The sequence below is a fragment of the Empidonax traillii genome, unplaced genomic scaffold (assembly GCF_003031625.1).
Source record: "Empidonax traillii isolate 1590-97213 ecotype Southwest subspecies unplaced genomic scaffold, ASM303162v1 scaffold83:size2986645, whole genome shotgun sequence".
Lineage (NCBI taxonomy): Eukaryota > Metazoa > Chordata > Aves > Passeriformes > Tyrannidae > Empidonax > Empidonax traillii.
The window spans coordinates 1378927-1402053 of record NW_020955276.1 but is presented as its reverse complement, the minus strand read 5'-3'; the positions used below and the strand labels follow the sequence as shown (position 1 = coordinate 1402053).

General features: G+C 36.8%; 1 protein-coding gene across 50 annotated transcripts in view; it reads left to right on the top strand.

The window, feature by feature from the left end:
- PTPRD (protein tyrosine phosphatase, receptor type D) overlaps positions 1 to 23127 on the top strand; it is a 1139994-nt gene that overhangs the window by 998346 nt on the left and 118521 nt on the right. For 26 of the 50 annotated variants that reach the window (XM_027881066.1, XM_027881067.1, XM_027881074.1 and 23 more), the window contains 7 exons: positions 10229 to 10417; positions 11648 to 11656; positions 12384 to 12401; positions 14204 to 14314; positions 15667 to 15678; positions 17717 to 17986; positions 18703 to 19284. In XM_027881066.1, coding sequence (XP_027736867.1) covers positions 10229 to 10417; positions 11648 to 11656; positions 12384 to 12401; positions 14204 to 14314; positions 15667 to 15678; positions 17717 to 17986; positions 18703 to 19284 — 1191 coding nt within the window. The remainder of the gene's footprint in view (positions 1 to 10228; positions 10418 to 11647; positions 11657 to 12383; positions 12402 to 14203; positions 14315 to 15666; positions 15679 to 17716; positions 17987 to 18702; positions 19285 to 23127) is intronic. The other 24 variants (XM_027881087.1, XM_027881106.1, XM_027881105.1 and 21 more) reach the window with 5 other exon arrangements.

Here is a 23127-nt window from a genome sequence, read left to right as displayed (position 1 = left end):
CTTTCTACCCACTTACCAAAGTGAAAATATCTTCTTTGTCTTTTGAAAATGCACAAGTTTGAAGCTGAGCTAGACATGCAGAAAATATTATTGTTCTCTTTAAAAACCATATTTAAAAAAAAGTCAGTGATTTTGCCACTACAGTTCCTTTGTCAGGTTCTTAAATTTTGCAGCTGCGATGTTCATGCAATTAGTATAGCTTATAGTTGACAGTTTGGGCTGCACAGTGTGTACGCTGCTTGAAAAAAAACATTCAGTAAGATTATGGCATTGAGGAAACAACTCATTGAAATCTATGTAGCATCAATTACAGAAATGGCCATGATCACAAGCTGAGTTCATTTGACTGTCATAGGCAGTACTGCCACTCTCTTAGATTTAAGCACAGGTTTAGACGGGTAGTACAAATGGGGAGGAAGGAGGGAAAGGGAGACTTTGTGTTCTGTGAACTCCTTTGACAGACTGCTTCCTATTTTCTCTTTCCTTTCTAGCTCTTTTGGAAGCAACAAAACAAGATGCTTCTGCCCTCTTCTCAATTTAATACATTAGAACTTGATTGTAGTGATTTATTGTTTCATACTTTAGAATGAAGACAAGGTAGCTACTTATAGCTACTTATATATTTATCAATATTGTATTAATGAGTAGAAAGGAGAGGAAGAATGCTTTTATGTGTTCTGGACCAATCTGCATATTCAAGTTGCTAACATGAGAGGTATGCTCTGGTGTACATATGAACCTACTCTCATCTCATTATTTACTTCACCATAAAACCGTATGTAACATGAAAAATTAAAACTTAAAGCAAATACTGCCACCACTGCACTGCTGTTGTACTTTCCCCTTTCTTACTCAAATGAGAGTAAGGACAATGTAAAACCATAAATATTAGTATGTGAAAAATATTGACTTGATAGAGCAATCATGCTTTTTCTTAATCTTGAGTCTTGGCAAGCCCCAATTTAACCCCGATTTAGTATAATCTAAATCCTAACCCTGTCTGGAAACTAAGCCTCAAATTAGAAATGGTAATCATGGAAATTCATATTACCACCCTTTGCAGTCCTCTAGTCTTTTATTCACCAGTGCAAAATATAATAGTTTTTCCCTTGTGAATATTTGCATATGGAAATATGTGGGATGTTGTATCCTCTTTGCTTCAGAAATCTAGCATTTCTTTTCCGAAATAAATTATACCCTGCACTTAAAACACCACTTCCCTGCCTTTGTTTCATTACCTCAGACTCTCTCTGAGTCCTCTCCTTATGTTAGAGCAGGGGCATCTGGCAGGAATGCTTGAATTCCCTACCATTTTTTTCTTTTTTTTTCTTTTTTTTTTTTTTTTTAGGACACAGCTTTTGGCATTTTTTTTTTACAATTCTTTATATTGCTAGTAAGCAGAATAGACAGACAGACATACAAAAGTTCAGTCATAGCCAAATTTGGTTTTGTTCAGATGATATGCTCTGCTGTGAGCTGTGACAGTGCCTGAGTTCAAATCTGAGAATAAATCCTTATTTTGAGGCTTGAGTTTTCATGTAAGTGATGACTCTCCAAATGTTAACTCCTGTTTTTTGGAATGTTATTGTTAAAAGAGAGTGAGACGTATTTGTTCATGTGAATGAGACAGGCCACTTTGGAAAAAGCTTGCTATGGGCAGTCTAACTTAACAGATTTTGAGACGTGCCAAAACATACAAATTCCTTTTTGCATTTTCATGTCCTTATAAAGATATCTAATTTCAAGGGCTCGCTGCACTCATTTGTTAAAACAGAGAACTTATTTAAAGCTAAATGCTAATAACAGTGAATGTTAACTGACTTAATGCAATGTGAAATTGCTGCTTCAACATTCATACAAATGATAATTCAGTCTAAGTGTCTCTATGTTCTGTTATATAGACATTACTTGGCAATTTGCAGGGTAATTGCATACAGAGCTACTAAACAAATTTGGGGTTTTTTGCATCAAAAGTTCTTTGTATATCTCTCATGTAATTTATATTGAAGAATACTACGAAGGCATGGGTTTTGGTGGGATGGTATGGACAGGTGTTTTCAAACTTTTACCAAGTCTGATCATCATACCAATGTCTAATTCCCTTTCCTTCTGTGGTAAAATTGTGTGAAATTTAAGAGAACTCCCAACAGTTCTAGATACCTAGATCTGTTCTTACAGTGTAGCCATTACCCTGCTTTACTGATGTACAACACCACCAATTAAAAGTATCCATCTCTGTATCACAACTTTGAACAAAGTCTGCAGGAAATAATTTATTGGTGTTCACAATTACTTTTATTTGTCAAAATGTACCTTGTGAAGTATTTCAGTATGATGTTTATTAACTGGCACTTTTCTCTTGCTTTATATCTTTTCAATCCAATTGAGTCTTTATGTATATTTAGAAATGGCTTTGTTTTTATTTTTCAATTCACTTATATCCATAGTCCTTTAATAATACAGAATACCAACTTTGCTGTAAAATGGTGATTTTAGTTCCTCCCTTAGACTCTTTGATTTTACTGTTCTTAATCCTGCATTCACTGCAGTAGGAGGAGGAATGATTTTGAATAATACGGTCATGATGTCAAAACAGTGCAAATTATATGCTGCTACCATCTGGAATAGTGAAAATAAAAGCTTTATTTACACTGTTCTTTGAAATAATAAACTTTATTGTGGCAGTTTATCTTCAGTATCTGTAATGTATTCTGGAAATGCTCCATGTGTGCCTTTTTATTCTGTGAGCTACAGAATGACTAAAATTTGCCTGTGGCAAAGCTATCAGTGAATCTTGAAATAGGTCTTTTTTTTTCTTCCAGAATAGAATGGAGAACCATCATCCATTTGCAAAATGAGAATAATTGGTTCATGTAGGCAGTATTTTTAAGAGGCACAGTCAGACACTATGAGTATGTATTTTAGTTAGGCAGATTACACAGACTTATCTACGGGTTACTGTTCAAATCTGCAACAGGGTTATTTCAATGGTTAATGTGGAATGAAATACTTAACAGACACGTTAGCCAGTTTTCTTGACAACTGTCTGGTCTTGAACCCTCCGTAACCGAAAACCAAAATCATCAGAATTTGCTTTGGGTACTTCATGTTTGCACTTCATAACCATATCATAGTAACATTATCATAATGTACTGTAACTGAGAGGACTATTCACACTATTCTGTCTTTCTTGTTCAAACATGATGCTGATGGCCAAAGTGATTCAGGAAGGTAGCTATGCAAAATTTAAGACTCCAAGACCCAATCTGTTTCTAAAAGTTGACACTCTTCCTGCTACCAGCAGGGCTTATACATGATCTGAAAGTAACTTTTTACAGAAAAAGTAGTCAAAATGTTAAGAAGGTGCGGCACAAACACTGGATTATTATCACTGTCTTTCTCTTCATTTAGCATGTTTATCATGAAGAGTCAAAGCCATTGTGTTGGGTTTGAAAGAAATCCTGTTCTTTCTTTGGATCCATCTTATGAATTAATTGCATCATATAAAAAAAAAAGGAGATTGCAACAGCACCTTTTTCCTTTAAGATGAAAACACAGTTAAGTCATGAGCAGAACAGAGCTCATAATGTATAATTGTGGGACGGCTATGTTTTTTTCTGTCAGCATTACTTAAGTCTTTTTTAGTAGAACATAATTTAACTTTTTGGTATTTTCAAGATACAACTCCAGCAAAGTTACTGTTCATATAAAAACACTAAATTTGAGTCTCTACCATAAATGCTGTTGCATTTATGAAGGCAGGCTCACATCTAGAACAGATTCAGCAATGTGTGTAATTATGTATTTTATACTGTATTTAGGTATACTTATAATGAAATCTAAATGTAAAGGCTAATGTGTTTTTTCCAAACAAGTTGCTTGAAAGGGACCAAGGACATTTTTTACAAAAAACATAGAATCATAGAATGGCCTGGGTTGGAAGGGACCTTGAAGATCCTCTAGTTCTCTTTCTACAATTTAGAGAGAAGTCTGTTCCTTAGCATACCTTCTAGGAAGATCTGTTCCATGGTCTTCCCAGACACAGAGAGGAGACTGACAGGTCAGTAGTTTCCAGGGTCCTCCTTTCAACCTTTTTTAAGATGGGTACAATGTTTCCCTTTTTTCAGTCACCCAGGACTTCACCTGGGTGCCATGACTTTTCAAATATCATGGAGAGTGGCCAGGAGTTCCTTCAGGACTCTGGGATGCATCTCATCGGGTCCTACAGATTTTTGTGTTTTAAGTTTCTTCAGGTGGTCATGAACCTGATCTTTGCTTACAATGGAAGGGACTTTGCTCCCCCAGTTCCCATCCTTTTCATCCACTCAAGAAATGTGGGAAGAGAAATTGCTGTTCAAGATTGAGACAAAAAAAGTTGTTGAGTACCTCAGCCTTCTCATTCATTGTTACCAGTTTTCCAGCCCTGTTTATGAGGCAGGTAAACCTTCTGACCTTCCTTTTCTGGTTAACATACCCGTAGAAGCGCTTCCTGTCACTTTTAGCATTCCTTGCCAAGTTGAATTGACCTTCACCTTGACCTTCCTCGTGCCATCCCTAAAGAACCAAACTTCATCTCTGTGCTCTTCCCAAAGTACCTGTTCCTGTTTCCACTACCTGTGCATTTCCTTCCTGCCCTTCAGTCTGACCAGCAGTTCCCATCTCACCCGTGCTGGTCTCTTGCCTTCCTTACCTGATTTCTTGTCCATGGGTATTTCCAGCTCTTGTGCTCTGTGAAAGACTTCCTTAAAGATCTGCCAGCTCTGATCTGCTCCCTTGTCCCTGAGGGCAAGGGCAGTTTCCCAAGGGATCCTGTTGACTATCTCCTTGAAGAGCTGGAACTTTGCTTTCCTAAAGTTCAGGAGCCTAACTTTACTTCTTACCTGACCAAAACTCCACCAGTGCATGATCACTGTAGCTAGGCTGCCTCCTATCTTCATGTTCCCAATTAGCTTATTTATTTGGTGCCCATCAGTATCCAGTATCGCATCCCTCCTGGTAGAGCTGCTGTCTATTCCCTGGCTCAAGAAGTTATCCTCCATGCTTTCCAGGAGCCTCCTGAGTTGCCTACAGCTTGCTCTGCTACTTTCCAAGCAAATGTCAGGGTGATTGAAGTCCCCGAGCGGGGCAAGAGCCTGCAGGCCCGATGCCCTTGTAGCTGGAGAAAGAAGGTTTTGTTAATGGGCTCCCTTTGATCAGGGACCTGTATTAAAAACAAACCACTAGGTTCCCTTTGTTGCCTTGGTCTCTGATTCTTACCCACAGGCTTTTGACCTACTTGTGTCTGTTCTTCAGAGACAGCTCTTCACACTCAAACCACTTCTTGATGTAGAGAGCAGCCCCTCTGCCTCTCCTTCCTCCCCTATCTCTTCTGAGCAGCCTATAGCCATTGATAGTCTCACTCCAGTCATGTCCCATCAAGTTTCAGTTGTGGCAAGAAGGTCATAGCTTTCTAGCAGCACAGTGGCTTCCAACTCCTGTTTGTTACCTGCGCTGTGTGGATTGAATGAGCTATGTCAAGCAGGTTGAATACACAGAGAGTGAGTTCAGAAATACTAATAATCATGATACAAAACAAGGCAAAGCCATTGCGTATCATTCTATTTTAAGGGCTCATCTGGTAACCACTCTTTGTAATTGTCTTCCACATTGTTCAGATCATACACTGGATGAAAAATTACTTTTGTAGACCTCTTGCAGCAACTGGAAATGATACAAGCATGGTACTAAATGCGTTTTTTAATACTAATAATGAAATGCAGCACTGTTAAGACACCCAACAAATTCAAAGAATATGCTCTATTTCTAAATCCCTTGTATCTGTCATCCTAAACAAAATATGTATCACATGTATAAGTCACTAAGCCACAAGGACAGAGAAATTTGACCTTTAATGGCCTCTCAAAATGACAGTACCAAATGGCTTTGGGAAGGTCAAGTCTGATGTAAATTGTTGATGAATTGGAAACTAATTAATGAGAACTAAATATTAATTGGAAAGAGTGGTATATACTACAATTTAGAGCCTAATTAATGATCAGTAAAAAGTATTTTCCTATTCACCTCATGTATAACTGTAGAAGTACCAATATATCAAAATATTCTAATAGTTACTTTTCTCTTACTGTGGCTGAGGGGCAATTCTTCAGTGATTTGATCCTCAGTTCTCTTTCACACTGTGTTTGATATCTGTCAAACTTGGTATCATCAAAGTGTAGAGACAGTTCTGTACAAATCATGAATAAACTTAAAGAGAAAAAAAAAAACAATTAACATCTTAAAAACTAAATCCACTGTGATAAGCCTTCCAATTAGAAATTTCATTATTTCCCATGTCCATTTGATGCTGAATATTGGGATTTATTGCCAAATACCTGAAAAACAGGTTGGAAACAAGCCAGAACTGTCAAAAACATTACAGTTCTGGGTATTTGAGTCTGTTACCTTGTGATGTTTCTTATGAAAATTTCATGAGGAGCATTTATTCAAAGAGATTCTATGCATAAGGCAGATGGATGGAATTTAATTGCCCTTATTAAAAATAAGAAAGGGAAACTCTTTACTAGTCCATCCTATTAGTATTCAGGATAAATTATCTTTGTTGTAAGCTTAGGTATTTGCAAAAGAGACTCCAGGGTTTTCTGTATGAACCAAGTAGGAAAGGAAAGGTCAGGTCATAAAAACCCTGTTCTGTGTTACAAGTCAAATCTTGTCAGTTAATACCAAAGACCTTGTGTTTATAAGCAGAAACATACCTTTCTTTGGGAAGAGCCAATGGCTGGTGAATAATTTGACATTTAACCATTATTAGTTCTGGACAATTACGGAAGCTTATCCAGGAGTTGTATTTACTGTAGCAAGGCTCTAGGATGATTGGTGAATCAAGGGTGCAGGTTATTTTTTTCCTCTATTCTTCCAGTTGCAGAAGGGGACAGTGAAAGAAGCCAGTGGACTAACATGGCTCCGTGACTGGTGTCGCCATCAAGATTTTGGTTTTTTGATAATGGGATGGTGTATATGGCACCAGGCTTGCTAAATGCAGATGGAATTCATCTCTCTCAAAGGAGGGAAGAGGGTCTTTGGTCAAGGGCTAGCAGGAGTTATTGATAGGGCTTTAAACTAGATAAACAGAGGAGGGGTATATCATCAAGTTTAGTAGTGATAAGGTGTGGCATAACATGCCATCCCACTCATACCAGTTAGATGCCTGAGCCAGCAAGAGATGCTCAGAGCCTGGAGAGAGTAGTAAGGTCAGCAGCAGAAGACCTGGGCAGCACCAAGAAATTCCAGCCACACCAGACAGCTTAATTGGAGGCAGGGCAGAGGCAACTTAATGTCTCTGGGCTAACACATGCAACATGGGGAATAAACAAAAGGAATTAGAGATGTGTGAATGTCTGCAAGGCTGTGACCTTATTGGCATCACGGAAAAACAGTGGGATGTCTCCTATGACTGGAGTGTTGAAATGGAAGGATACAGCCACTATACGTCATATTTGAGAAGTCACGGCAATCTGTTTAAGTTCCCAGGAAAAGGGGAAACACGACCCTCACTTTTAAAAATGGAGATAAGGAAGACCCAGGGAACTACAGACAGATTAATCCCACCTCAGTGGCTGGCAAGATCATGGATCAGATCCTCCTGGGAATTGTGCTAAGGTACATGGAAGATAATGAGACAGCCAAAAGAATTGTTGATAGCCAACATGGCTTCACTAAAGGCAAATAGTACCTCACAAATCTGGTGTGCTTCTATGATGCAGTTACAGCAGTGCTGGACAAGGGAAGGCAATAGAAATCATCTGCCTGAATCTGTGCAAAGCATTTGACACTGTCCCATGTGACATCCTTGTCTATAAACTGCTGAGGCATGAATTTGACAGGTGGACCAATTGGTGGATAAAAAATTGGCTGGATGATTGCACTCAAAGAGTTGCAGTGAACAGCTCAATGTCCAATTGAAAAGCAATGACAATGAGTGTTCTTTAGAAATTTTGTATTGGGACGAGAAGTATTTAGCATCTTTGTCAGTGACGTGGACAGTGTGATTGAGTGCACCCTCAGCAAGTTTGGCAACAGCACCAAGCTGTATGGTGGAGTTGATATGCTGGAGGGCAGGGATGCCATCCAGAGGGATGTGGATAGGCTTGAGAGGTGGGCCCTTGTGAACTTCAGGAATTTCAACAAGCACCAAGTGTAAGGTACTGCACCTGTGTTGTAACCATTTCAACCACAAATACAAGCTAGGTGGAGAATGGATCAAGATTAGCTCTGGGTAGAAGGATGGGGCTTGTTTGTGGTTGAAAAGCTCAGTGTGACCCAGCAATGTGCACTTGCAGCCCAGAAAGCCAATCATGTCCTAACCTGCATCAAAAGACGCCTGAACAGGAGGTTGAGGGAGATGCTTATTCCCCTCTATTTTGTTCTTGTGAGACCCCACCTGGAATACTGCATCCAGGTCTGGTGCCCCTAACACAAGAAAGACACTGACGTGTCTGAATGAGTCCACCAGAAACAAAAACTGTAGAGTTGAAAGAGGTCTGGAACACCCCTTCTTTGAAGAAAGGCTGAGAGAGTTATGGCTGTTCAGCCTGGAGAAAAAAAGGCTCTGGAGAGACCTCCTTCAGTCTTTCAGTACGTAAAGGGGGCTTACAAGAAGGCTAGAGAGAGACTTTTCACAAGGGCAGCTAGTGATAATAAAAGACAGATTTGTCTTTAAGCTGAAGGAGTATAGGTTTATCTTAAATCTTAGGAAGAAAAACTTTACTGTCAGGGTGGTGGAGCACTGAAACAGGTTGCCCAGAGAGGTTGTGGATACCCTATCCTTAAAGGTGTGCAAGACCAGGATCATTGTGGCTCTGAGTAACCTGGTCTAGTGGTTGTCCATGGCAGAGGGGTTAAAAGTAGATGGCCCTTAAGGTCCCAAACTGTTCTGTGAATCAGTGGGTATCTACATGCATTGTATGCAGTTAAGTAGCTCATGGGCAGCTTCACACCCCAGGAGCTACGAAGATTTATAGGCTGCACTTGCTCGCTATACATTTTTCAGAAAAGTCTGAAGACTTATGTAACTATTTGAAAATGTGACACTTCTTTGTGGAAGAGAGTTGACGTTGTTCAATTTCTCATGTTAGTTTTACCCCCTAATCAATTGCATGTCAGTAATGACCAGTCAAAACATTTAATAATATGTGTTTTGTAGTTAACATTGATCCTCTTTCTTAGATTATTTTTACTTGTCATTTTTAAGGGAAAAAATACTTTTTTGTGATAAAAATATTTTTGCTACTGTAATGGAAATGAGAAGCAAGATGATGTATTTCAAATAGATTATTTTAGGTATGCTAACTTGGTTTCTGAGAAATTGCCTGATCCCTGTGCTGCTTCCAGTACCACTTGCTAGCAGGCATCATATTAAGAAAGCCAGTTGCTCTTTTGTAGTATGTCTTAATATTTCAATATTGACCACACGAGGGTGAGGATTTTTGACCATATCTGAGTGTCTTAATAGACTCTGTTGCATCTAATTCAAGATCGTTGTGAGTATCCTGTCACTTTAGCTTTACTAATTTACATAGCTCCAATGTTTAGAGTTTCTCAGGGCTTTGAAATCATGTAATGCATTCATCCTCACAGCACTTCTCAGTAGCAATAAAGCTCTGTCATATCCATCTTACAGATGGACAACTGAAGCACAGGGCCAGTAAATATTAAGACCAACAGCAGATAAGTAATAATGATCAAAGCAAGAGACATAACTTGGTTCTTTTGGGTCACTGTCCAGATCCTGTACTGCATGATTGTACTGTGCACTTGTATGATGTATAGAAAAGGGGTTTTCGTTATTGTTGATAGACATCGTAATTCAGTATATCACATAAAATAGTAAGGACTCATGCAAGCAGAGCCACATCATTGTTGTAAGGTACCATTGTATAAGTCCAATGATTATACACTATGCAGTATATCTCATGTGATTTAATGCATTTTATAAGACAGTATAAAGTTTGTAGCCAGTGTTTATGAAGTTTTTAATTTTTATCAGCTTTTTGATAATGTATGTTAACCAAAAATACCGACTGGGTATCTGTTTTTTTCAGCCCTTGTATTCAGTTCCTAATGTACAAACAATTAGGTAACCCCTGAATGTTAAGCAGGCTAGTGATTCAGGCTTTCGTGCAGTACTATGTAACAAATGTGAAATCCTTCAACTTACACTTTGTTTTTCCAGAGGATCAAATTCCTCGAGGTTTTCCCACCATTGATATGGGACCACAACTGAAGGTGGTTGAACGAACTCGCACAGCTACCATGTTATGTGCAGCCAGTGGCAATCCTGATCCCGAAATAACTTGGTTCAAAGATTTCTTACCTGTTGACACAAGCAACAACAATGGCCGCATCAAGCAGCTACGCTCAGGTAGGGTCTTGTTACTGTTTCCACCAACGCCCAGAATTGTTCTCTCTCACTTTTTCTTTCTTTTCTTTCTCTTCCTTTTTTTGAAATTTTTATTTATAGGTAATAATTTCTCTTTCTCCTCTCCTTTTCTGTGTTACTAAGTGTGTTGTCCATGTCTGTGGTGTTGTCATAGCTTTCTATAGAGTCTGTCTCTATATGTTTTGCAGCTTCTGTTTACTCCACATTGCTCACTGCTGTGACTGTATTTTTTGATAATTTTTTTCTTTACTGCTTTTTGCAGTACTTGATGGATCCATTTTCTCCTCTTTCTTTCTTCTTTCCTTTTTATTTTTTTTAACAAATTTATTTCAACATTGGACTTCATTCAGAAATTGCAAGGAGTACCAATGGTTATATTCATCAAAACCAAAACCTGCATTAGACACTTCAATTAAAATTTAAAATGTGTTTTGTACTGTCTTTTCCACATTTGACTTCACCAAAGATTAGCCAGTTTGGACACATCTTCTTTCCTCTCACAAATACATAAAGCACAGTACTTCTTCCCATGCAGATTTATACCTTAAAAAAAAAAAAAGGAAAAGAAATCTTTGGGTAATCTATGGAATAAAGTTGGGGTTTTTTTGCTGGCTGAGCATTTTTCCAACACATTTAGCCACAGTAGTGTGCGCCCACGCTAAAGCTTTATGAATCCTACATTTTCTGGATCTACAGAAGTCTGCTTTTGATGTAGAATCCAGCTTTTGCTGCTCTCTCTCTCTTTGCCCCTTGCACCTCCCTAGCAGTTCTTTCACTCTTCTCCTGCCCTAGTTTATTCTTTTGCTCTCTTTAGATTAAATAATAGAAAATGACAACAACAACAAACAATCTCGAAATTTATCAGGTTTAAAGCTTATCCCAAAGTAAGACCATTGGGATATAATGAGCTTTTTTCTTTAACAATTGTAGTAGATATCGTTGTAGAATCTAAGATGTTTAATCACGTGTCTTCCCAGAATCCTCAGCTTTTGACCTGTCCTGTGATGTTAAATCGTCTTGTTAACTGACTTTTTGCTTGTTGTCAGCAGAACTGTGTAAATTAACCTTCTGTTAATGTAAATTAAGATTTTTTTCACATGTGACATAGATGATTTAGTATATAAAGCTTTAACTGAAAACTTTGTACCAAATTATAAGGAATATAATAATATTTTTATGCTGTCTTTCTTCTCTCCGTATTTAAATCTCCAGAATCTATTGGTAAGTGCTTAGTTCTGAAGCGCACTTCACCCCCACTAATTTCCATATTCAGAATATTATTATGATGGTGATAATTATTATATGATTAGTTTTATTATTCTTAAAATGCATGGCATGCATTTTACTAACAGTCAGTGTAGTCACCAGATCCCTTTAGTGGCGCACACGCACACCTCCACAGAAATGTTGTCTTAGCAGTCATAGCAACACCTAAAAGAAACAGTACACATGTATCATGTAGATCTAGAACAGTAATGCCATAATCCAGCCTAAACTGCAGTGTTTGTTTTGAGATAGCCTTCAGTGTATCCTCTTTTTATATATATATAGATTTATATATATATATTTAAATAGAATTTCCAGTATTTTCCTAAACTATGCCATAAGTACAGTTTTGTAAAGTTTCCTTTAAGTTATTTGAGGCATATTTGATACATATCTAACTCTATATAACCAAACGTCTAAGAACTCAGATGCTTCTCTGAGAATGGCAGTGCAGCCAATTGTAACATTTTTGCCCCTTGTGGTACAATGAAACTTGCTTTTATAACTTGATAATACTATCTAATATATTCCTGTTTTAACAGTATAGTAATTCAAGTTTCTCTTAAGACCTTATTTAATTCTGTAAATCTAATTTGATTCTTCTTCCAAAGCCCTAGCCTCCTTCTTCTCGTACTAATGCTTCTTCTTTCTAATCTTATTTGCATTCATATTATCCACCCAGGTGGTACACCAATAAGAGGTAAGAGTGCTGAACTAACGTTCACAGAATGATCTTACTCATTCTTTCTGTCCTTTCATCCCTCTCATCTTTGTCTTGTTTTTGGTTTGGTTTTGTTTTGTTTTCCTTAGGGAAAAAACAAAACAAAACACAAACCTACAGAAATGTCCATCATCTGATTTTCTTTTTCCTTTGTCCTGTTTGGTTATGATCAGTGACTCTCATATTGTGATCTTTCTTTCTTCACATTGCCTTTTCATTTTCCTTTTTTGTTTCTTCATTAAAATAAATAAACAAATGAATAAATAAATAAATAAGAATTAATTTGTGATATGCTTCAAAGCAAGCATATCCAGGTCTCCTGGCCATAGCCCAGTCACAGCGTACCATTTGTCCCTCTTTTTTCTTTTTCTTCTTCTTCTTCTTCTTTTTCTTCTTCTTCTTTTTCTTCTTTTTTATTTTTCTTCCTTTTTATTCTTCTTTTTTTTCCTTCCTCTTTTTTTTTTGTCCAACTGGAGCAAAAAAAGATCATTTTTTTTCTTCCTTAGCTGTTCTTGTCCTGGACCAAAGCCAAGATGGTCTGGAGAACAGTAGCAGACATGCAGAAGACAACATGGACTATCTTCTTTTTGTCTTATCTTTCATAAAAGGTTTTTGTTTTTGTTCTTCTTCAATGCTTTTTTTTCTCTACCTTCTTAAAATTGAAAATTATATGTCGCCCCCTAAAAAATTACAGAAATGTTTTTTTTTCCTTTATTGTGTTTTTTGTTTTTTTGGTTTTTTTTTTTTTTTTTTGGTGGGTTTTTTGGGGGTTTTTTGTTGTTTATTTATTTCATGTTTCTTTTTCTTGGAATTCTCTCACCTCTGGATTTTTGGATCTTCTAATCTACAGGCTTTGGAAATGAAAGGTTACTGACTCATTATTCTTGGTGGTATGTGGTATTGTTGGTTTTTGATACTCTAGCAAAACTGTTTACTTCTTTTATAATTCTTATTTTGTATTTTTCTTGGGTTTTGTGGCACCACACTGCTAATCCCACTTGTGGATTTTGATGGGTGTCTTGTGGGGGCCCTCCTGCGGTCCTCAGCAGTGGATGGTTGGTTCTTCCTTGTTGGCGTAGACCATGCTTTTTAACTTTTTTGTCTTCTAATTCAACTGCTCTTTGTTTTTCAGCAAACGTGCTTTAAGCTTGTAAGTTGCGGAAAACTGTCTTTCTTTTCATATCAATCTGCATGTCTTAAAGGAGTTTTATTTCTTTAAAATAATATTTTGATGATTGTAAATGACTAATACAGTTTCTTTTTTTTTCACTTCAAGCAGCCTTTTTGTTATTGCTGCACATTTTTGGCTTTCTTCAGCAGAAGATTTCTTGAAGTCTGTCCCGCCTTTTTTTACGAGTACCACCTTTTGTGCTACTTTTGTTATTAGATTGAAGCAATTAAATAAAAATTAAGTAATTATAATGACCCAACTACCTAATCTCTTTTGTTTTATTCAAAAGCCATTCTTCCTTGAAGCAGTCTCACCCATCTTCATTTTAATGGTTTAGGAAAGAGTATTGTTTAGAGGGTTTTGGTTTTTTGGTTTTTTTTTTTGCTAAATGCAAATTATTTTCCTGTGCTAGCACTGATGATGTGAAAAAAATAATCTCTTTGTTTTTTTCATTGCATCATTTTCTGTCTGTGCACCTTAGCAAGAAAATGAACCGACGTTGAGTGGACCTTCGCATACAAGCTTTTCATATTGTTGAGAGGTGTATTGTTTTGGATAGAAAAAGCCTTCTCTGACTGTCTCTTTGGCAATGTATTTTATATTCATACAGGTGCCCTCCAAATTGAACTGAGTGAAGAATCTGACCAAGGCAAATATGAATGTGTTGCAACCAACAGTGCGGGTACACGCTATTCTGCCCCTGCCAATCTATATGTCAGAGGTAGGAATGACATAACCCTGGCATCCACTGTTCATTCAGGTTCAGGGCTAAGATACTCTCAGGGTCTATACAGTTACCACTGTAATAATCAAAATGCCATGGTAAATGTGTCAGTTGTAAAATTCATTTTAAACTGTAGAGGAAAGGCTTGGGGTTTATTTTGTCCTTTTAAAGCACTCTTCGGTCCAGTCTATCCTGTGGGTTAAGGTTTGTAAGTATATTTATATTTTTACATCTTAACTTCTGTTTTTCTCCTGAATTAAGTTAAACTGTGCTTTGCATTTATTTTCTTTTATTGGTTTTGTTTTGTTATGCTTTTCTTTTCAAACTCCTGAAGTGACTGCTGTGTGTGCTACTAATCAGCTGAGTGTAACCCCAAGGCATTGAGGTGTATGCCTATCTGACTTCTGCTGTGTAACTGCAAAGGGAAAGCTTCTAACTTTATAACTTGGTGTATGCGGAGCACAACTGTATTTTCCTCTTTTCTGTTTCTTCTTATTATATATGCATGAATATATATATATTTAATGTAAGACTTGTGAGTGAAGTGTGGTCCTTTAGAATTATAGTGGTCAATTGGCTGTATTCTTTTAAAAAATTACCTGTGTATATGACAGGCATGATTACTAAGAAAACAACTATATTCCTCTGTGCAGTAGTAGAAATGGTTATAAACATATGAAAATATTTATTAGTTCAGCTAGAAAGAAAGGCTTTGTTTCAGGCAGTATTTGCTACATCTGATTGATGTAAATTTCTGTAAAACAAAGACTATAACATACATACATACATGCATATGTGTATATATGTGTGTGTGTCTACAGTATAAGGGGACGGGTGGGGGAAATAGGACTGAAAACATAAATAGCTGTAAATGTTACTGCAGGGTGGATTACCTTACAAAAAATGCCTAGCTTGATTTTGAAATTTTTTTTAGAGCTGATTTTTCAATCAACCTGATATGTTTTCATATGGTGTGACTCTTTTGGCTAACTAAAAAAGAAAAAGGAAAACCTTTCATAGTTACAACATCCATAGAAAGTTATTTGATCTTTTATTTTCTTTCTCTTGTCCTCCAACATACTGATTTTCCTGTACTGCATGAGGCATGTATACCTTTATATCCAAAGGAAAATTTCAAAATTATGCTAGCTATTGTTTCGAACACCATTGTAGCTGTAGAAAATGCTAACTTTTCAAGATGAGGTAGGAAGGTTTAATTAGCACAAGTAGAGATGTTCAACTAGCAGTTGAAAGCCTTGATATGGCCTTTTTACTCTCTCTGTGTTTCCCTTGTTTTTCTCCTTTCCTCATTTCATTGTGTTCTGCATCAAACCCCCTACATCCCTCAGAGCTGCGAGAAGGTTGGTGTGTTTTTTACTTTTTACCCACCTTACAAAACTATTAATTAAACCAATAACAAAGAATACAAATGAAATGAATGTAGCTGCATTGTGGCATTTTTTAAGTTAATGTTATGTTTAAGCAGAGAATGCCCTGGTCATGGCTTTTGATGAGTGCTGATATCTATCTAACTGTTGTGCATGATAAGAGAGAATGAACCTGGATGCATGGCAATCTTTTTAGCTTTGATACTAACGTCTACTAAACTTGGTCAGTGTTCCTGCTTTTTCTTCCCTTTTAATTTCTTGCTTATACTGATGCCTGCTTTTCAAGGAATGGTTTCAGTAGTTGCTTTTCTAAATAGCCTGCGCATGAAGACTAGACTCTCCTTTGTCTATAAGGATTTTGTTCAATTCAAGGAGTTCCTCATTGCCTGCTGTTTGCTTCGTGTGGCCTCTGTGAACTGGCCGCTTACGGATGTTTTGCTTTCTGCTTGTTCCCCTTCTGCCTGTCATTCACTCATGAGGCCATTGCAGTAAGCCCCTCCTGAATGCATAGAAGATCACAGAAATTTAATCAAACCAAGAGAAAAGGTTTTAGACTAATATAATTTTCCCTATTTTTTTTTAAAACTCACTCATAGTCTTATTTTACTTTTAATTTCTTTCTGAATCAAAACTGTCTTAATCATTAGCCTCTATTAAGGCCAAATAAATACAGTTTCGAGTACACTGTCCAATTAAAGGCCTAAATACAAACCTACCTCTCTCAGCTACCTCTGTCACTTCCACCTCCTACACACATGTGCACACCACTGAGAATATTTGAAGCAGGAACACTGATCTGTTATTGCCTGGTAATTTTCTCGGTGTTGTGTTTGCCTAAATATTAACTACTCTGTTAGTGGAATGTCCTGCTATGTGTTTAAGGTTGACACCCCTTGCTGTCAATACAGAAATGTCTAATATTATCAATCCTTATTTTGCTTTCCTTTAACTGTGAGCATAGTGGAATCCTGAATGTTCAATATTCTGCTATTTCCCCAGAGGCCCTTCTTAGCAGTTGCTTTTTAACTCCCTAAATTTAATCTAAGTTCCTTCTCCCTCAACCTCTATGCTTCTCTTAAACTCCTGTATCTATCTGTCAGCCTATCCCCATCTCTTCCAAGTTTTTCTTTCCTCACCCAGTATGTTTTCTTTTTGAGTTCTTTTTCTCTCTGCAGTTTTTACTCAGACATTTCCCTAAGCATGATTCTCTATTGTTTCTGTCATTTGCTTGCTTGCATGACCAAATCCAGTACTTTGTACTGGCTTTGCCTAGTCTTCTTCTGTGACTCTCTCTCTCTTTCCATATATATATATATATATTTATATTTATATATATTTGTATATGTGTATACCTATGTGCATATATATATATATATATTTGTATCTGTGTGCAATTATATATTTTTTTATGTTTGTTTCAGTGTTAGTGTGAGGTCTTGAGGCTGCATCTACTTTGAGTCGGAAAGCAAATGAAATTGCACTTTCAATTTACTGTAGGCAGTGTGTTCCAGGACTGTGATGTGACAATGTGGCCTAGCACATTTATTCACATCAAATGGAAGCACACAGCATTGAAGTTGGTGATCAACTCAAGCATGCTGTTGACCTTCCAGTTTTCTTCTGTGCATATATATATGTATGGGCATAAAAAAATGCATATATATATGTGCGCCTGTGTGTGTGCGTGCACGTGTGCGTGTATATCTTTTGCATGGTGTTTGTGTATTGTTAGTATATAATTAGTTATGTGTGGGGCCCTAATAGGTTTGAATCAGCCTTTGTACGAATGTGCCTATTAATATCCTCAAGTAAATACAGAATAATTCACATTGTGTGCAGACAAAATTCTTACTTAGTCTCATATTTCTCTTATATATAGATATTTTTTCTGGCAGATCGGAATAAACGTTAAAACATTAAGTTGTGTCTGTACACTGCATGCTGTCCGTATGCAAGACTGAGTTTCTTTTTTTTTGTATATGTTATTACCTTTTTTTGTGTTTTGTTCCAGTTCGACGGGTCCCACCGAGGTTCTCTATCCCACCCACAAATCACGAGATCATGCCTGGCGGGAGTGTAAATATCACCTGTGTTGCGGTGGGGTCGCCAATGCCATATGTGAAATGGATGCTAGGAGCAGAAGATTTGACACCTGAGGATGATATGCCAATAGGGAGAAACGTCCTTGAGCTTAATGATGTCAGACAGTCTGCAAACTATACTTGTGTTGCTATGTCTACCCTTGGTGTTATAGAAGCAATAGCGCAGATAACTGTCAAAGGTATATCCCAAGCACATATATATGGACATAGTTCAGTCTTTTTTTTCTTTCATTGCTATCTTCTGAGCAAATGTGTTGCACTGAAAGGGACTCAGTGCCACTTGCACTCTTAAATCAAGAGGGTAAATATTCCAGCCAATCAGTGGCATAAGACAAAATAAAGGCTCAGAGAACAGTAATGCTTACTGATTTAATAAGTCATATTTATTAAAATAAGTTAGCCACAGCGTTCCATTATTCTTCTTTGTCTAGCTCCCAGCCTTCATTTCAGTTAAAGATCGTACAATGTTGCATTTACTTGTCAACAGCAGGAACCTTTATGAACCAGTCATTTGATTTTTAAGTTGCTGGGTGTCCAAGTATCATATTCATGGAGTAATTAGAAACTAGATATTCAAAAAATATTTGAAAATAAACTGTAATGGTTTATTGTCTCTCTGTAAGATTTCTCTTCTGCGTATGGTTACGACATTTATTTCAAAAATCAGTGTCATTAGTTTATGACAAATGAACCATATTTAACAGGACTTGAAGATTTTCTGATAGATTTTTGAAGGAAATCATAGTTGCCAAAAGCTTCCTCTAAGTGGATCACACCTTCTTTCCATTCAGTTTTCCTGTTATGATTTTGTTTTGTTGTTTGTAAGCTTCTTAATTTAATAATTAACGTCTGCTCTTACCTAGTGCTAACTGTATTTTTTGTCATTTGTCTTTAGCCTTACCCAAACCTCCTGGAACACCTGTTGTGACAGAGAGCACAGCAACAAGCATAACATTGACTTGGGATTCTGGAAACCCTGAGCCAGTTTCTTACTACATAATCCAACACAAACCCAAAAACTCAGAGGAGCCATATAAAGAAATTGATGGTGTGGCCACAACACGTTATAGCGTGGCTGGCCTAAGCCCATATTCAGAGTATGAATTTCGTGTAGTTGCTGTAAATAACATTGGGCGAGGGCCACCCAGTGAGCCTGTGTCAACAAGGACTTCAGAGCAAGCACCTTCAAGTGCCCCCCGCAATGTGCAGGCCCGTATGTTGAGTTCTACCACCATTTTGGTACAGTGGGAAGAACCCGAGGAACCTAATGGGCAAATACAAGGTTACAGAGTTTATTATACCATGGACCCCACTCAGCACGTTAACAACTGGATGAAGCACAATGTGGCTGACAGTCATATTACCACTATTGGGAATCTTGTACCCCAGAAAACATACTCTGTGAAAGTTCTTGCTTTTACTTCTGTTGGGGATGGACCACTTTCTAGTGACATTCAAGTCATCACTCAAACAGGAGGTAAGCTAGGAGTGAACAGAATTTGTGTGAAGAAGAATTGAATGCATGCAGAGATTTTGCAGAGACTTTGAGTTTAAAATGTTGCAAAAAACATCCCTCTCAAGGGTAATCAGTTTATTCAGGCAGCTTTTGCAATAATTTTTTCTCAATTCCACAGTGCAAGTTATCTCTGAAGAGTGAAAATTACCCCCTCACACTTTTATTTCTTTTCTCATCAGCGTCAAGAAGTTTATCTGGAGTTTAACTGAAGTGTCAGGGAGACCTTCATTCTGAGGTGGCCAAGTGTTATGGTTTCTGTTTGGCAATGGTCTGTGCACCAAACATATTTGTCAAATAGTTCTTCATAGTTTTCTTTGAGGAGTTACCATTGTTGGTAGGCTTTATTTGGTGTCATGTAACTCCCTTATGCCACATTACTCTAGTGAACCTTGCTTTTGGAAGTCTAAAATGTGTGTGTACCATGTGTATTCAAATAGTTGTTAAGGTTCTGACAACAAAATAAAATGTTAAAGCATTAAATACAACAAGCCTTTGTGTAGGTTCAAGCAAGCAGTTCTGTACGCTTTGGATTTATAAATCGAATGCTACCTGTCCCTACGAAGTGCACACCAAAAGGTGTGCAGACCACTTTCTTGGTTTGTGTTTGCAGTTAGGTTGTTTTGTTTCTGTTCAGGAGTTTTAGGTCCATGAATTAGTTTTATTAGCAAAGGACAAGCAAGCACAGTGAAAAACATTGCAAAAAAATTTTACAAAATCAAAAGCAAGAAGCTCTGGTGTAGTTACACTGCACAAAATGGTTTATTGTAGCAATAAGAAATAAAAGCTCCTTTTGTCTAGCACTTTAGAGAAAGCTCTATGAAATATTACTGTAGGTCAGTGATTGTCTAAAAATATATAATACTACCTAAATTTTTTAGTACAGGAAAGTTTCCTGTTGCAGAATTTAGCATCCCTCAAATTCTTAAAAAACAGATCTCTAAAATGTAACTGTAGACAGTTATGTTTCATCCAGTTTTTACTTACCAATATGCATTTAATAAAGACAGAAATTGAGGTATTATCCTGGAATCTTTTTAGGTGCTGTGTTACACAAAGTTCTAAGTGATTCCTTTTGCAGTATCTCAGCTGAGAAGTTACAAAGTTAACTGATTTTAGACGTTCTAGTGGTACATTAAAATGTGCCTGGATGCACATGCAAATATAAATATATACACCATAGTTTAATTTTGGCTTTCACAACCTTTCTCACTTTATATTGGCATCTGCTCTCTGCTTGAATCTGCATGCAAAAAGCTTTTCAAGAAAAAGATTGAGTGAGCTCCTTGACTGTGGTTTTGCTCACAACTGTAAACCTCTTAGATTAGAAAGTGTTTGACAGTGGCTTCCCCAGTAAAGGATAAGGGAATTGAAATAATGAGCACTGAGGCTCAGCTGGACTGTCCCAAGTCGCATTGCTTGCTAAGGTCAATTCAGAAAAGTTCTGTTTATTAAAACCTTCATAAAACTTGCTGTTAATCATGCCCATCTGTTCATGATTACTGTTGCAGTCTGAAGAAATTATAACAAAATTAAGAGTGCTGGAGGTTTTCTCAGTACATGCTTTCAACTTCGTAACAGAGTTGACTTGATAATGTTTATTTGTGGCTAACTAAAAAAAAAAAATTTAAAAAAATGGGATATACAAGAGGCATATTTAAGCACTGATACTTTCCTTTGAAATACCAACATTTTAAATCATAAAAGGGAAAAAAACCTAAGAAAGTCTAGTTCAGTTCTCCAGTTCAGGGTATGTTTAAAAACTAAGATTCTCCCATTTTTCTGTCCAGTAGTTTCTCTTCAGTAAACACCATAGAATAAAATGCTCTCCTTGCCCTTGTCTTCCAGATTTGCTGTAATGTAAATCTGAATACAGTTGTTTTAGTTTAAGTCACTCAAAATGAAACTGATTCCAAATATTAAAGTGAGTTATAAAGTGCTATTTAAAAACAGGGGAAATGGATTTAATGGAAAAATTGGAATAGGATGCTGATTACATGTGTTCGATTTTTTTTTTTCTTTTTTCTTTGTAAACAGATTAGCCTGTCATAACGAATATATAGCTTAACCCCTATTCTTACTATGGGGTATTAGAGCATATATACAACAAAAGCTTACTGACATCTGTGACTTACAGGCAATAGTTAAATAGTTCAAAGCTTAAATGTGTTCTGATCTTTGGAGAGAAATTATGAAAATTAATAATTTGTTCTTAAAAAGACTATTCAGAGGAATTTTTGCTTTCCTAGTACAGTGGAGTTTTCTTTTGAAATGCCTGTGAGTGGCTTCTTACTTTGCAGGTCAGCTGAAACCCTGCTGATAATGAGGCAAGTTTTTAATTAAAATATTGACTTGGGGCATGTAGTTTGAGGGGAAGAGAAGGAAGCATTTTTCAGACAACCAGAAATAAAATATATTAAAAAAAATCATGTTCAGTTTTGGTTTTCAGTATTTTACTTAAGCAGTTTAAGGCAAAGCCATTTCCTATTGCCCCACAATAGGACAGTTTTTTCCTCTTGCCCCACAATAGTTGTTTTCAGTAGTGTTTTCTTTATGATAAATTTAAGAAATTTTTTAATCAGAAAAAAACTGTGAAGCTGAGCCTTTTGAATAAGGGAAGTTCAATTTCGAAAGCTATACCTAGGAAAGTCCTTATTCTTGACTTTTGGGCAAAAGGATTTTATTCCCTTGAGGCTAGAGTCAGGACCAGGCTGTTATTTAGATGAATTGACTTAAATTTTGGACTAAAGAAAGATTGATATATGTTTTAGTGTGATACTTCTTGCCTTTCTTTCACTTTTTTAGAGAACAAAAGTTCTGTTTGTCTGTGTCCAGTTTAAGAGCTCAGCACATACTTCTTGTGTATCGTCCAGTATTTCCTTTCTGTGCTTAAACTGGTCAGAAGTATATATACTCTGAGCAACGTATTTTAACCTGTGTGTACCAGAAAAATTTGGAATTTTAAGCTTTCTGGGTTTGATTTTGCTTTTGTTTCATTTAATTTTGTTTCATTTTTACTGTGCAAAGAGAGGATAGTTACTGAAGGAGTTAAGAGAATCTTGTTTTTGTTCTGAGCTTTGGTAAAAAGAAGGGAGAGTGAGAGATACATAAGATCTATTGGATAGTGGATTATTGGAGAAAGAGACAGAGAAAAAGTATTCAGGGAAATGAATATGCACCTGTAAGCATATGCTTCTTTAGACAAAAACTTAAAATATAAAACATGCTACTAATTTTAAACCAAGGATTCTCCATGGCTTGGAGGCTAAGAATCATTACAATTATGAAGGGCTAATGTTTTGAAGATATGAAGAAGGACAGTAATGAGAAGATTAAGTATCTGACTTGCAGGGCATGTAAATGAAACCCTAACTTAAACAAAATTAATGTTTGTGGAGTTCTTATAGTAAAAGCAGATTAGAAAATCAGAGGAAGAGAGTCCGTAGCAAGTGAATACTGTTCTGTGTTGTAGCAAGCTAACTGCTTTACCAGACATTTAAAATTTTTGTAATGAAGACATGAAGGGGGAAACCATGTCTCTCAGTTGTAAGAGCTTCCCTGTAGAGTCTTATGCTTCTTTCAGAGAAAGTAGAGGCATAAACTCTTTGTCTCTTTAGATTCTCTACTGATTGTAAATTCTCTTGGTCAATTTCTTGTCCTTTACAAAGCTGATTTCTAATTGAAATGATTGAGGTTTTGTCTAGGTATGGATTTCACCCTAGCAATGTCATGGGTCCCTTTTTAGCCTGGAGACACTTTTCCAGTATTATTTGCAAACCCAGCACAGTCTTGGAATGGTTTCTGTTT